At 41.2% G+C, this 13,557-nt stretch overlaps 1 protein-coding gene across 1 annotated transcript; it reads left to right on the top strand.

Annotated features, from left to right (window-relative positions):
- Window positions 1-5,261: 5,261 nt before the first annotated feature.
- Window positions 5,262-8,866, top strand: OTOR (otoraplin). Its single transcript, XM_003905096.5, has 4 exons — window positions 5,262-5,828; window positions 6,178-6,317; window positions 7,176-7,283; window positions 8,366-8,866. Exons 1-4 carry the CDS (start codon window positions 5,714-5,716, stop codon window positions 8,387-8,389), a joined length of 387 nt encoding a protein of 128 aa, XP_003905145.1. The 5' UTR covers window positions 5,262-5,713; the 3' UTR covers window positions 8,390-8,866.
- Window positions 8,867-13,557: the final 4,691 nt, after the last annotated feature.

Below are 13,557 nucleotides of genomic sequence, written 5' to 3'. Positions count from 1 at the left end.
TACTCCTGGCGCTAGTCAACTACTGATCTGCTTTCTGTCCCAACAGTTTTGCCCTGTCTGGAATGCTTTGGAAATGTATCTATTGTTGCCTATACCAGCAGTTCCACCAATGAATGGGCATTTGGGTTCTCCAATTTGAGGCTATTAAGAAAGTGGCTACAAACATTTACATACAAGTCTGGGCATATGTTCTGTTAGATTTCAAGCAGAAGAGTAATAAGTTAGTTTGATACAATTTCTGATTTATATAAAAGTTGCAGAAATAGTACACAGAACTCTCATAAACACTTCAAATTAATCACCAATGTTTCTAGGCTTCTGGGCTATTTGAGGTTGTGGTTACGTTGACCTGATTCCCCATTATTCCATGATACTTCAATGTGTGTCAAGTACAAGACCACCCTCCCACATAACCACAATATGACCATCAAAACCAGGAACTGTGGCTGGGCGCGATGGCTCATGCCTGTAATCACAGCAGTTTGGGAGGCTGAAGTGGGAGGGTCATGTAAGACCAGCTGGGGCCACAGTGAGACCTTGTCTCTACAAAAAGTAAAAAAATAAGCTCGATGTGGTTGCGTGTGCCTAAAGTCCCAACTACTGGGGAGGCTGAGGCAGGAGGATTGCTTGAGTCCAGGAGGTTGAGGTTACAATTATGTGTGATCATGCCACTGTACTCCAGTCTGGGCAACAGAATGAAACCCCGTCTCAAACAAAACAGGAAATAATCCCATGTTATCATCCAATCCAAGTTTTGTTTGTATTCCAATAGTGGCTCAATAATCCAATCCAGGATTGTGTTGCATGTAGTTGTCATGTTTCTTTAGCCTCCTGCTGATTCCTCAGCTTCTCGTCTTTCATCATGTGAATTTTATATAGTCTGTCTACCTTTGGATATATCTACACAGTTACGTTAAAAACTATGAATGTATAAGTATGTCTCTGCAGTCTTAACAGCGTTGAGTTCATCCTGGCTTTCCCCCTTCCCCTGTGTGTAACTCACTTCTCCACCAGTCCCATTAACTTCAATATATTCTATTCACTTATTTTCCCAAATCTTTCCTGTGCAATCAAACTCTATAAAGTAATCCTTCAATAAGGAGCAGGGGAAAGGAAAAAGGAGTTAGCAATGCTTTAAAGAGGTTTTGATCAAACTAAGATCTTTTGACCTTCCCTATCTCACCCATCTTTGGGAATGTGAGTTTTGAGGAATGATTGAAGGGAGTAGATGTTATTTAATATAGTGGTTCTTAACTTTGGCTGCATATTAGAATCATCTGGTAGCCATTTTCAAATACCTGTGCTCAATCTACACCCCAGATCAATTAGTCTCCAGGGATGAAGCCTAGTCATCAATATTTTTATAACCCAACCCCCCAGGGTGATTCCATTGTCACCCAAGGTTAAGAACTAACAAAGCAGGTTTCTACTTTCATGAAGTAGGGTATAATAGATCATTGGCTCAAATGGTGTTTTCAAAAGCAGTATATTGATAAATAGAGGATAATGTTAGATCTGGAAATGGTTGTGATGCAGGGCAGGCAGGCCTCAAGCTTGGGGCTTAGCCCAGGAGGGTTCTTGGCTTCACCCAGGAAAGAATTCAAGGGTGAGCTGGTGGTGTTAAACAACAGTCTTTGGGTAAATAGTACTGCCTCTTGCAGAGCAGGGCTAATTCATACACAGTGTGCCCAGAGTTGGCAAAGTACTGGCTCTTGGCAACTGCATTTACACCCAGTTAAACTCACTTTTAGTTACATGCAAATTAAGGGGGAGGCTCAATACAAATTGAGGGGCAGATTATTTAGAACTTTGTAGGAAAGGGGTGGTAACTTCTGGGTCATTGCCATGGAAAGTGACAGTAACTTCCAGGTTGTTGCCATGGCATTTGTAACTGTCATGGCACTATGGGAGTGGGTTATGCTAATGAACGATGAAGACAGCTGAGGATTGCTTCCCTTGACATCTCCTTGTCCCTGCTGGTTTCTTCACTTTATACTGCCTGGACCAGATCCTGTTCTGGTCAGCAGGGTTGTTACCAGAAAACAAGTTCTGCTGGTCTCCTACCTCAGTTGCAGGAGATTCAAAACTCCATTTTAAACTTTAAGCCTTATAGTATCTTCTGTTTGAGTATTTAACAGGCATTTGTTTTCCCTTGAAAATATATCCAGCCAAGACCTTATGAAGAATGTGAGCTGAAATTACGGTATTTTACTTTCCTGGGAACAGTACTTCTCAAATGTTAATGTGCATACAAGTGACTTGAGTATCTCGTTAAAATGTAGATTTAAGATTGTGTCTCGGGGGTGAGGTCTGAGAAACTTCATTTCTATAAAGTGATGTCAGAGTTACTGCTCTGGGGACCATGTTTTGGTGGCAAGTTGCAAGACCCCAGAATTTCTACCCTGATGATTTATTAAATGACTCTTAGAGGTGTTATCAATCTCTTTTTAAAGCCAGGGACTTTGCCCAGGGGAAAAATACATACATACATACACACACACACACACACACACATATACACACACACACACCCCTATGCATACAATTTCAGAGCAATTGTGCATTCATTCAGTGAATACCTATTTAATGCACACCAAGTATCTTTTCCGGGTGCTAATGACAGAGTGAGGAACAAGATAGCAAAGATCCCTGCCTTGTGGAGCTTTCATTATAGTGTTGGAAGACAAACCACCACCAAGTAAATAAAGCAGGCATGTCAGCTATGATACGTGCCTCAGGACAGTGTATGGCAGCCACGTGATACAGGGATTGGGTGGAGGAAGGTTTGAAGTGGCTCTTTTAAATTGTTGTGTCTATGGAGGCATCTTGGCCAGGGACCTGAATGCTAGTATCTGGGGAAAAGCATCCTAGGCAGTAAGTTCAGAGTGCCTGAAGCAGTAATGAGTTTAGTGTTTTCAAAAGACAGAACTGGTATGGGAGGAACAGAGCGAGTAGAGGAGAGAGCAAGAGGTGAAATCCCAGAGGTAGAGGCGCCTGATCCTACAGGAGCTTGTAGGCCATGACAAGGAGGTTGCCTGCACTTCACCGAGTCCATGCTTAGAGCCTAAAGGAACCATGGCCTCCATTTAAGAACTCCAGACAGAGAATCTAATTTAGGAACTGAAGGGGAAAAATGTCATTTAGGGATTAAATGTTTGGAGAATACATCTGAAAATCTAGAGGAACAAGTATGCAAACTGGGGCCAGAACCCTTACTGAACCCCCATTGGCCCCAGTGTCTTCGGCACAACTGCCAGACACAGCTACTTGCTGAATTATTGCAAGTTCAAATTCCTATTTGCCTGCAATTTTACCAAGAAGCCTCTAACTTCTGTCCTGTCTCTGCCACTTTAGAATGCCATAACATCACAAGCTTTCGCAGGCTGCACTCAGAAGGCTTGGTTAAATCGTTACTTTATTTCTTCACCTTCAAATGTCCAATAATGGCTTCACATTAGCATTAGCCTGATTTTCTAAGTCGTGATAGTTTGAATGTCACATTTTGCTTTTTGTTTTTCATCATTTTATTTTGCTTTGGAGGGTCTCTATATGCTCCCCAATGGGGAGTTTTTGCAGTCCCCATTTCTTCAAATGCCTCTTAAATGACAATTGTCTTTTAACTGTCCTATGCTGAGGGCTGGTTTGAGACTGGAACAGTCCATAAAACAGCTGCACAATCAGGATTAAGAAGATTTAATCAATGCTTTAGTTTTCCCAGAAATTTAGACCTTTAGCTTGACTATAGCGGAAAAATCGCAGAGGCATTCTGCTTTCAAAAATAATTTCGAATTCAATCTTTCCTTGATGTGAAACAGGAAATAAATGATTTATTCTAATTTGTCAATTCTAAGTTGACAGTGATGAACTGAAACAGCACCGAACCATGATCCCTCTGGTAACCTTTAGATAGGATGGTTCAAAAAGACCACTCCAGGACAGGCGCGGTGGCTCATGCCTATAATCCCAGCATTTTGGGAGGCTGAGGAGGGCGGATCACTTGAGGTCAGGAGTTTGAGACCAGGCTGACCAACATGGTGAAACCCTGCCTCTACTAAGAATACAAAAATTAGCTGGGCATGATGGTGCACACCTGCCATCCCAGCTATTCGGGAGGCTGAGGCAGGAGAATTGCTTGAACCCTGGAGGCGGAGGGTGCAGTGAGCTGAGATCATACCATTGCACTCCAGCCTGGGAGACAGAGCAAGACTCTATCTCAAAAAAAAAAAAAAAAAAAAAGCAACAAAAAACAAAAAGACCACTCTGGCATTTGCTGTGCCTGTTTCCTTGTCTATAATGAAGGTATTGAATAAAGCAAACTTTCCAATCAGGGCCAGCTATATAAAAGATCCTCCCTTGAAAGTCACACACACACACACACAGCCACACATACCCACACCCATACCCACACCAAAACTCTTCTACATACACACACAGACACACTCAAACAAAGCAATAAAACCCTATCACACACACACACATATACCCAAGACAAAAAAAAGTTTTTATTATATTTTGCTTTACCAATTTATCCCTTGGAAAATTGTTTTGCACCAAGTTATTTAGTAAGTTAAGTTCTTGTCCCTCATTTTATGAGGTTACGAGTTTGGGGTTGGGGGAGAAGCCACTGCTCTGAAGTTATATCATCAACCAAGGTGGAGAGGGCATCCTGACAGGGATCTCTATTCTAGAAGCAATGGATAACAACAGGGGAAGGGCCACATGATGGGAGAGATGCCAGCCTCAAACACCCTATAAAAAGCAGTAACTTACTGTCTCTCTCTTCTAATAGAAAGCAACCCTTGGGGCCAAAATCTTTTTAAAAATGTACTGCTATATCTTGAGTGCCCAGAGCAATACCTGGCACAGTAAGTGCTCAGTAAGTATTTGCTGAATAGATGGAGCTAGGTACTGGTCCACTTTGGTGCCTCTAGGAGTGCTCCTCTCACCATAGGAAACATGCTCAGAAGTAGGAAGTTCGGGGTAACATAAACTTGTAACTTCACTCTCTTCTCTTTGACTTGTCACCCTTGAGCATTTGAGACTGAATTGCGAAAGTCTTAGAGAGAACAGGTAGGGGAAAGATTGGCCCATTTCTCCCAACCCACCTGTCTCTTTCCCCACTGGTAGGGTCTGAATGTGGCATCAACTAGTATGTTAGAATTCATCTTTGGCCTGGGACAGGCATGCCTTCTAAGAATTCTACCATGAAAGATTTATAAACATAAGAATCCTTAATTTATTTATCTGTTATGTAAGTCCAGATTTATTAACTGAATTTGTTTAAATCAAAATTATTTGTGCTATAGATCTCACATTGTCAACAGATCCTACAGCTGGTCTGTTTTTGCTCATAAGCTGAAAGAGAATTAGGAGTGAGTTAAAACGAAAAATGGTTTGAAATTCTCATAGTCCTCTCAGCAAAGCCCTGCTGATTGATACAATAAACCACTGCTAAAGCAGCATTAACAATAGTGGACCATTTTGGATATTATCTGTGTGTAGAAAGACACAGAGTTTGACTCTGTTTAGAAAATCAGATGCTAAATAGCTCCTGAAACCGGGTAGCTTGTTATGAAAACAGAGGGGTGGTAGGCCCTTCTAATTGGCCAGAGTATTTACCCAGAGGTCTGGCTTTCACATAAAAGGCAGGAGGAACCACTGGAGTCAGTCCCCGCTTCCAGTAAGAGGTTAAGGTAAAACAGAAAAAAGGAAGATGGCAAGAATATTGTTACTTTTCCTCCCGGGTCTTGTGGCTGTGTGTGCTGTGCATGGAATATTTATGGACCGTCTAGCTTCCAAGAAGCTCTGTGCAGATGATGAGTGTGTCTGTAAGGATTTTTTTATGCTTTTCATTATCTTTCTATTACATAATGGAAAATATATCCACTAATAGCATAAAATTGAATTGTACTTTGAAGTGAGTCTTCTCCGATGTGTATATTATCAACTTTGTTTCTTCTGGTCTGCATTTTGGTGTCTTACTATGGAGAATTCACTTGGCTGAGTTTTGTTGCAGCTTTAATATCTTGGCTGTCTTCTTTCTCTTGTATAGACACCAGCTGTAAACTGGAAATTATCAGTCACTCTGATTTCCTAGTTTTTCTAATACACACTGCCTTTTACTGTTATAAAATTCAGGAGCCTAAAATGTAATCATTTATTTATTTTTTCTTCCAGATACTATTTCTCTGGCTAGAGCTCAAGAAGATTATAATGCCCCGGACTGTAGATTCATTAATGTTAAAAAAGGGCAGCAGATCTATGTGTACTCAAAGCTGGTAAAAGAAAACGAAGCTGGAGAATTTTGGGCTGGCAGTGTAAGATGAGATAATTTAAAATGAACACTTCAACCTATTTTAATGCTTAATACTAGCTGTTAAGAACCATGTAGCGATTATAGATGGAAATGCAAAAATTCAGGTATAGTTGCTATTATTGCACTTTAAAGAAAGAAAGATCAATTTCATAACAAAACCAAATGTAGGTTAATGTGATATTTTGGCAAAAAAAGAGTCAAATACATGGGGGCTTGAACATCCCAAAGAATTTGAATCTTATCCGAAAACGTCTGAGATTTGCCAAGTAGAAGGCATGTGTGTTGGCAGTGAGTCTAAGTATCAATATTCTTTCAGGAAACGTTGCACCCTCATTAATTCCAAAGAATCAGCGTTTTTCAGTTAAAATATACAGGGGTGGTCTCTGGGGAGGGATGAAGCAGGGTTGATTTTCTGTCCTCATCTGCAACCCTAAAGGTGAATTCTAAATTAATGAAGGATTACATTTAAATCCTTTTAAGTCTGTTCATTTGAATTGTTGAAAACTGAGAAATTTGCATCATTTAAAATAAGTGTCTACAGTACTTTAAAAAATGTACTGTCTTTATATATTTATGGGTTCAAAAAAGATTTCAGGCAACTCACAAGACTGCATAAAATAAAGTCATGCTAAAGTAGTGAAATAAGGCTGGGCCACTAAAGAGTAGATGCACAACTCCTGCGGGTTAACTTAGTGCTCCAAGTAAACTTCGGATTTTCCGCAGAGCCCCCTGGACCCCAGGGTGAAAGGGAGGTATTGGCAGCTATGATTTTCACCATCAGCAAAGAGGATGCCTGCGGGTTTCTCAGAAGACACTCAGCATCAGCTTTTTCCTGATTGCTATTCTTCTGGGCACTTAGGTTTATGGTGATGGCCAGGACGAGATGGGAGTCGTGGGTTATTTCCCCAGCAACTTGGTCAAGGAGCAGCGTGTGTACCAGGAAGCTACCAAGGAAGTTCCCACCACGGTAAGCATCTCAAAAGTGACTAGACAAGGACTCAGATCTTGGGGCAACATAGACTGGTGTCAAAAATGAATCATGCAACCTACAAGATGTATAGAACAAAGCCCCCAACTTTCAATGACGATTTTTCTGAGAGAGTGAGGTTTGGGGGACTATGTATAACTATTGTCAACGTTGAAAGATGAGTAAACTTTCTGTATACCACCGCCTTTCGTCTTATTTCAGTTTACTGTTTTTTTGTCTCATCTTTTTTCTTTATTTTTTCAGCTTCATTGGGTTATAATTGACAGATAAAAATTGCATACATTTAATGCATACATTATGTTTTGATATACCTTGTGAAATGATCATCACAATCAAGCTAGTTAACAGATACATCATCTCACAGTTACCTTTGTGTGTCTGTGTGTGTGTGAAAACATTAAGATCTACCCTTTTAGCAAATTTCAAGTATACAATACAGTACCTCTTTTGTTTTAGATGCGAGTTATCTTGCAAAGCAGTCTATGTAACAAAGAAACAAACCAAAGTCAGTACTAACTGACTCTTACTGACGGTTTTCACTAAAGATAGACTGAGAAAAAAATTATCACATGTTTTTGATCAAATCAAAATATTCTAAAACAATCTTTGAATGTCTTATTTTTGTGGTAAATAGATTCTATTTATGTATGAAATAAAATTATACTCTTCCTAATGCCCCGGGGTCCTGTAAACTCAGGACAGAAATAAAAGATGCTTTCTGAGCTACTTTGCAAGATGCTTGTTTTGAAGTGATTCTCCTGGAGCTAATTGCTGTGCTTCAAACACTGCCCATCCTACACAAATGGGACTCAGTTGTCATCACTTCTTAGCGTTAAGCTGAAATCTGTCAGATAACCATAAATTAAAGGTTCATTTGAGGACCTTCATTGTAAGTAGTTTTTGACTTAAAGTGGTAATTATTTCATATTTTTGGGGGGTCAACCTTTACTTACTTGAAATTCAAATGTCTCTGATTAGATATGGTTTTAAATACAGAATCTACATCTGTTTTTTAGCCTAGCCTATTCAGTTCAATCTTTTTTGTTTTTGTTTTTTTCCAGGATATTGACTTCTTCTGCGAGTAATACATTGGTTAAAACTGCAAATAGAAAGAAAACACCAAAAATAAAGAAAAGAGCAAAAGTGACCAAAAAATGCATGTCTGTAATTTCTGACTGACATTTTAAGGATCTGTTACCTTATAGAAGAGCAAGGGCTTAGGGGTTGGAGGTGGCAGATAAAAGAGGATTTTCAACTCAAAACTTGTTTCCTGCTGGCCTGGTCTTCCCACGAGCTACAGCGGGGAAATGTTGAGCTCAAATGGGTAAATTGAGACCAGAAAATTATTTTTTCAACCTAGAGAATCTCCTCTTACAGGGGGATGCATATAAAAGATCATGTATGTGTAGTTATTTCTAAGTAGTGATTCTTCCCAGCTCTTTGATTTCCCGTATATAAAATAGGTGGGTCATAGGTGGGTCATGTTCCCTTTAGACATGACATTTTCTACTCATTTGTCTTTCTGGCCAATTGGATTATTAATAAAGGGGCTGTTTTTTCAAGGAGTATTCTAGTATTTTTGTTACCTTTAATATTTGATGCCTTTTGGAGGTAAAGCTGTTTGGGGGGAAGAAGAGTTTTTGGACCCATAGATGTTTGGATGATGTCTCTAATTTGTCATTTAGAAAAATCTCAAAAGTCATTTCAGTTTAATAACTTGCCTTCTAAATGATCAATTTACTTCTCCCCCAATTTTAAAGAAGTATGTGTATATTTAACAGGGGAAGGTAGTTTATCGAAATATTTTTAATGGAATAGTTTTCCCTTAATATGTATCCTTGCTGGATATTATTCAAGCTTCAAGTCATCAAAAGACCCAACAAAACAAACAAACACAAAAGGTCTGTAGGTTATTTTCTCTACTTCTATTCCAACTTTGAATTTCCTCTTCCTGTGCAAATTCCTCTAGTCAAGTGTGATATATCAAGAAATCTGAGGAGGATGCAGGTTTTGTGGTCCTGATGGGCCCACAAGTTTTTCTATATTTAACTGGAAATATGCTTTGATTTTGTGTTATTAATATAATTCTTTTGATGTAGTCATGATTTTTTTCTTTGTTTGCATATAATTAAAATGCCTGTACTCTACTTAATGTCAAAATTTCTGAGTTTTTTCTTAAACATTTTTCACCTTAGAGAATAAAAGTGTGGGGGACTTGGGAATGAAGCTTGTTTTTCAGTTCTCTGGGATCTGGACATCCCCTAAGCATGAAGAAGAGAGCAGAAGAGGGCGTTTAGGGTTAGCCACAGACTTGGCCCAGGGTCATCTTTTAGCTCTGTCAACTGTGATTTGGGGTGAATATCTTTTTACCAAATTCTTATGTAGGTCAGTCAAATAAAGTGGTACCAAAATACAAAACACAATAAAACAAAATACCAATGTTTATTTATTTCTATTTTACTTTATTCCAAAGAGGTTTCAAGTAGCATCTAGGGCTCTCGATACAATTTTAGAGTAAGAGGTATTTATCCTATTTCTGCTTCTATCTGCCTCTCGCTTCCTGGCCTTTCCATTCCGGAAACACCAAGAACCCCTGAGATGCCCAGCACCCCCATTGCTCCCACCGAGCCTTAGCTACGCAGCTTCACTCCCCATGCATGGGGCTTCCAGGGCAGAACTCCCTGCTTAACTCAGTCAGCTCCAACCCATGAAAACTGAGCTCTTCCAGGAGTTGGAAGGCCATTGACTGATTTATATCTCCTGGGGCCTATCTGCATTAAATGAAAGCAAGCACTTGCAGGACTTTAAACACACATCTGTCCTCTAAAAATGCAAATGGCCAACCGTGGACCACCACCAGCAGCAGCAGCAGCAGCTGGGCCTCACCTGGGAGCTGGTTAGGAGGCAGAATCTCTGCCCACTGCATGCCTTCTGTGTCAAAACATGCATTTTTAACAATAACTCAGGGGTTTCCTGTGCACATTAAAGATTGAGAAACACTGATTTTAGTTCCCTCTACTCATCTTACAGAAAAAGAAATAAACAAAAGGCTAGAGTACATAGGAGATAGAGCAACTCTCTCCAAGTTAAACAACAGGATTGAACATTCTTATCAGTACTTTCCCAACCCTACCACAGCACTGTCTTGATTCTCCACTGATGTCTACCCAGAGAAAAGGAGGCAGAATGGTACCAGGGTGAGAGTCTGTGGGCAATGAGGCCTTTTGGGACCCCTTTCCAGTTGATGAATTGTTTCTCTCCCCTTCCCACTAAGAGAAAGGGCATCTTAGCACCTCTAAAAGGTTGTCAACTGTTAACATAAGAATTTTAGTCTAACGATCCTTGAGGGAACCCTAACTTGTAGGCTTCCTTGATACCCAAGCTAAACGATGTATATCTATATATCTCTCTACGTATCTGTATTAAATACATCTATATTTTAGGCAGCCCAAGTCTTTGCTCTAGTTTATTAATCATGTACCAGGTAGTTAGGCCTGGCAGCTTGAGTACCTGTGACCCAGCTCCATTCTAGAGAGTCCCCGGCTACCCAGACGCATTCTGTTTTAGCCAAGATTAAACAGAACAAGGGCGCTGCTACCGTTTGTCTTTTAGTCTGAAGATAGTTAATTTCATTTAGGAAGGGCTTTAAGTTTTACTATGCAGCTTGTACTGCCTCCTTGTGAGAGAAAAAGAAGATGTTTAATCCTCCATCTCTGACCTCACAGAGTACAGGAAGTAAGACTCCTACCTACAGAAGAATAAAGAACCAATGCAGGGCAGTGGATGTGGGGAGGGAAGGCAGGTAGGTTTCATGAGTCAGCTTAGGGCAAGTGGTAGACTTTGCCTAGAGTAGAGCCCTTGCAAGGTATTACCAGGGCAGGATGAGGCAAGTAAAGAAACTGATCAGAGGTGAGAGGAGTCAGGGCATGGCACATGATAGTTGGCAACAAAATGAAATCATGTTGAAAGGAAGTGCATTGGGTGGCACTCGTTGCTCCGAAAAGTTAGGTGATGATAAAAGATCCCAGGGCACCTTGGAGCTTTGAAATAACTGGGCTGCCATTTTCTAGCTGTGTATACTTAGATAAGATTCTGACTGTAACTGCAGGACCAGCCCAAACCAGACCTACTCTGTCGATAACAAAATGTTGAGTTGCCTTTTAAGTATAACAGAGCCCAAACCTGCAAGTCCTATTGCCCAGGCATGCACAATACAAAAAGCTTTGACCCCTAATGATACCCAAAACCAACAAATCCTCCCTTTGGAACCGAGAAGACCAGGACAGGACTGGAACCTGAATGCGAGAACACTTTCAGAAGTGAGGGGTCTGTTGGCCCTAAAGATCTGGGGCTAAAATCCTCCTTAACATACCTTTCTGTAAATGGTCAAATTTAAAGCCCTCCGATCAGTCCCTGCCAAGCCAACATTCCCAAATCCTTTCTCTTGCCCATGGTGATGGTTAATATTGAGTGTCAACTCGATCGTATTGAAGAGTGCAAAGTATTGTTCCTGGGTGTGTCTGTGAGGGTGTTGCCAAAGGAGATGAACACTTGAGTCAGTGGACTGGGAGAGGCAGACTCACCTTCAATAGGGGTGGGCACCATCTAATCAGCTGCCAGTGTGGCTAGGATAAAAACAGGCAGAGGAACATGGAAGGACTAGACTGGTTGAATCTTCCGGCTTTCATCTTTCTCCTGTGCCGGATGCTTCCTGCCCTCGAATGTTGGGCTCCAAGATTTTCAGCTTTTGAACTCTTGGACTTACACCAATGGTTTGCCAGGGGCTCTTGGGCCTTTGGCCACAGACTGAAGACTGCACTGTTGGCTTCTCTACTTTTGAGGTTTTGGGACTCAAACTGGCTTTCTTGCTTCTCAGCTTGTAGATGGCCTATTGTGGGACTTTGCTTTGTGATCACGTGTGCCAATTCTCCTAGTAAACTTCCCTTCATATACACATATACCCTATTAGTTCTGTCGTTTTAGAGAACCCTGACTAATATACCCACTGTCCCCTAGAATCTCATGTTCTTCTCACATTGCAAAATACGATAATCCCTTCTCAATAGTCTCCCCAAATTTTAACTCATCCCAATATTAACTCAAAGTCCAAAGCCTAAACTCTCCTCTGAGACTCAGGCCACATACCCCCCATCTATGAGCCTGTAACATAAAAAAAATTATTTACTCCCAAGATACAATGGTGGTACAGCCATTTGGTAAAAATTTCCATTCTAAGAGGGAGAAATAGGCCAAAAGAAGAGGGCAGCAGACCTTACATGACTTTAAAACTCAGTGGGGCAGACATTAAACCTTAAAGCTCCAAAATAATCTTTGACTCCACGTCCTGTATCCAAGGCACACTGGTGCAAGGGGTGGGCTCTCAGGGCCTTGGCAGCTCCACCCCTGTGGTTTTGCAGGTGAGCCCCCAGGGATGCTTTCATGGATGAAGTTGAGCGCCTGTGGTTTTTCAGGCTCAGGGTGCAAGCTGCTGTTGGCTATATCACTCTGGGGTCTGGAGGGTGGTGGCTCTATTCCCACAGCTCCACTAGGCAGTGCTCCAGTGAGGACTCTGTGTGGGAGCTCCAACCCCATATTTCCCGTCAGCACTGCCCTAGTAGAGTTTCTCTGTGGGGCTCTGGTACTCCTGCAGCAGGCTTCTACCTGACCACCCAGGCTTTCTAGTAAATCCTTTAAAATCCAGGTAGAAGCTGCCAAGCTTCCTTCACTCTTTTGCTCTGTGAACCTGTAAGCTTAACACCACATAGAAGCCACTATGGCTTACAGCTTTTGCCTTCTGGAGCAACAGCCCAAGCTGTGTCTGGAGCCTTCTGAGCTGCAGCTGGAACTGGAGTTGCCAAGGTGCAGGCAGTAGCATCCTGAGGTGGCACAAGGCAGCAGTGCCCTGGGCCTGGCCTCTGAAACCATTCTTTTTTCCTCCTAGGCCTCTGGGCCTGTGATGGGAAGGGCTACCTCAAAGGTTCCTGAAATGTCTTCAAGTCTTTTTGCCCATTGTCTTGACTATTAGCATTTGACTCCGTTTTAGTCATGCAATTCACTCTAGCAAGTGTTGCTTCCCAGCCTGCTTGGATTCCTTTCCTGAAAATGCTTGTTCCTTCTTTAAGACATGGCCAGGCTGCAAATTTTTCCAAATTTCTATGTTCTAATTTCCTTTTAATTATAAGTTCCAATTTTAAGTAATTATTTTGCTTCCATCCCTGATTGTAGGTTGGTAGTTATGGCAGCCATACCATAT

Source organism: Papio anubis, chromosome 16 (genome assembly GCF_008728515.1).
Source record: "Papio anubis isolate 15944 chromosome 16, Panubis1.0, whole genome shotgun sequence".
Classification (NCBI taxonomy): Eukaryota; Metazoa; Chordata; class Mammalia; order Primates; family Cercopithecidae; genus Papio; species Papio anubis.
The sequence above is the reverse complement of the archived record's forward strand: the minus strand, read 5'-3'. Positions and strand labels throughout refer to the sequence as shown.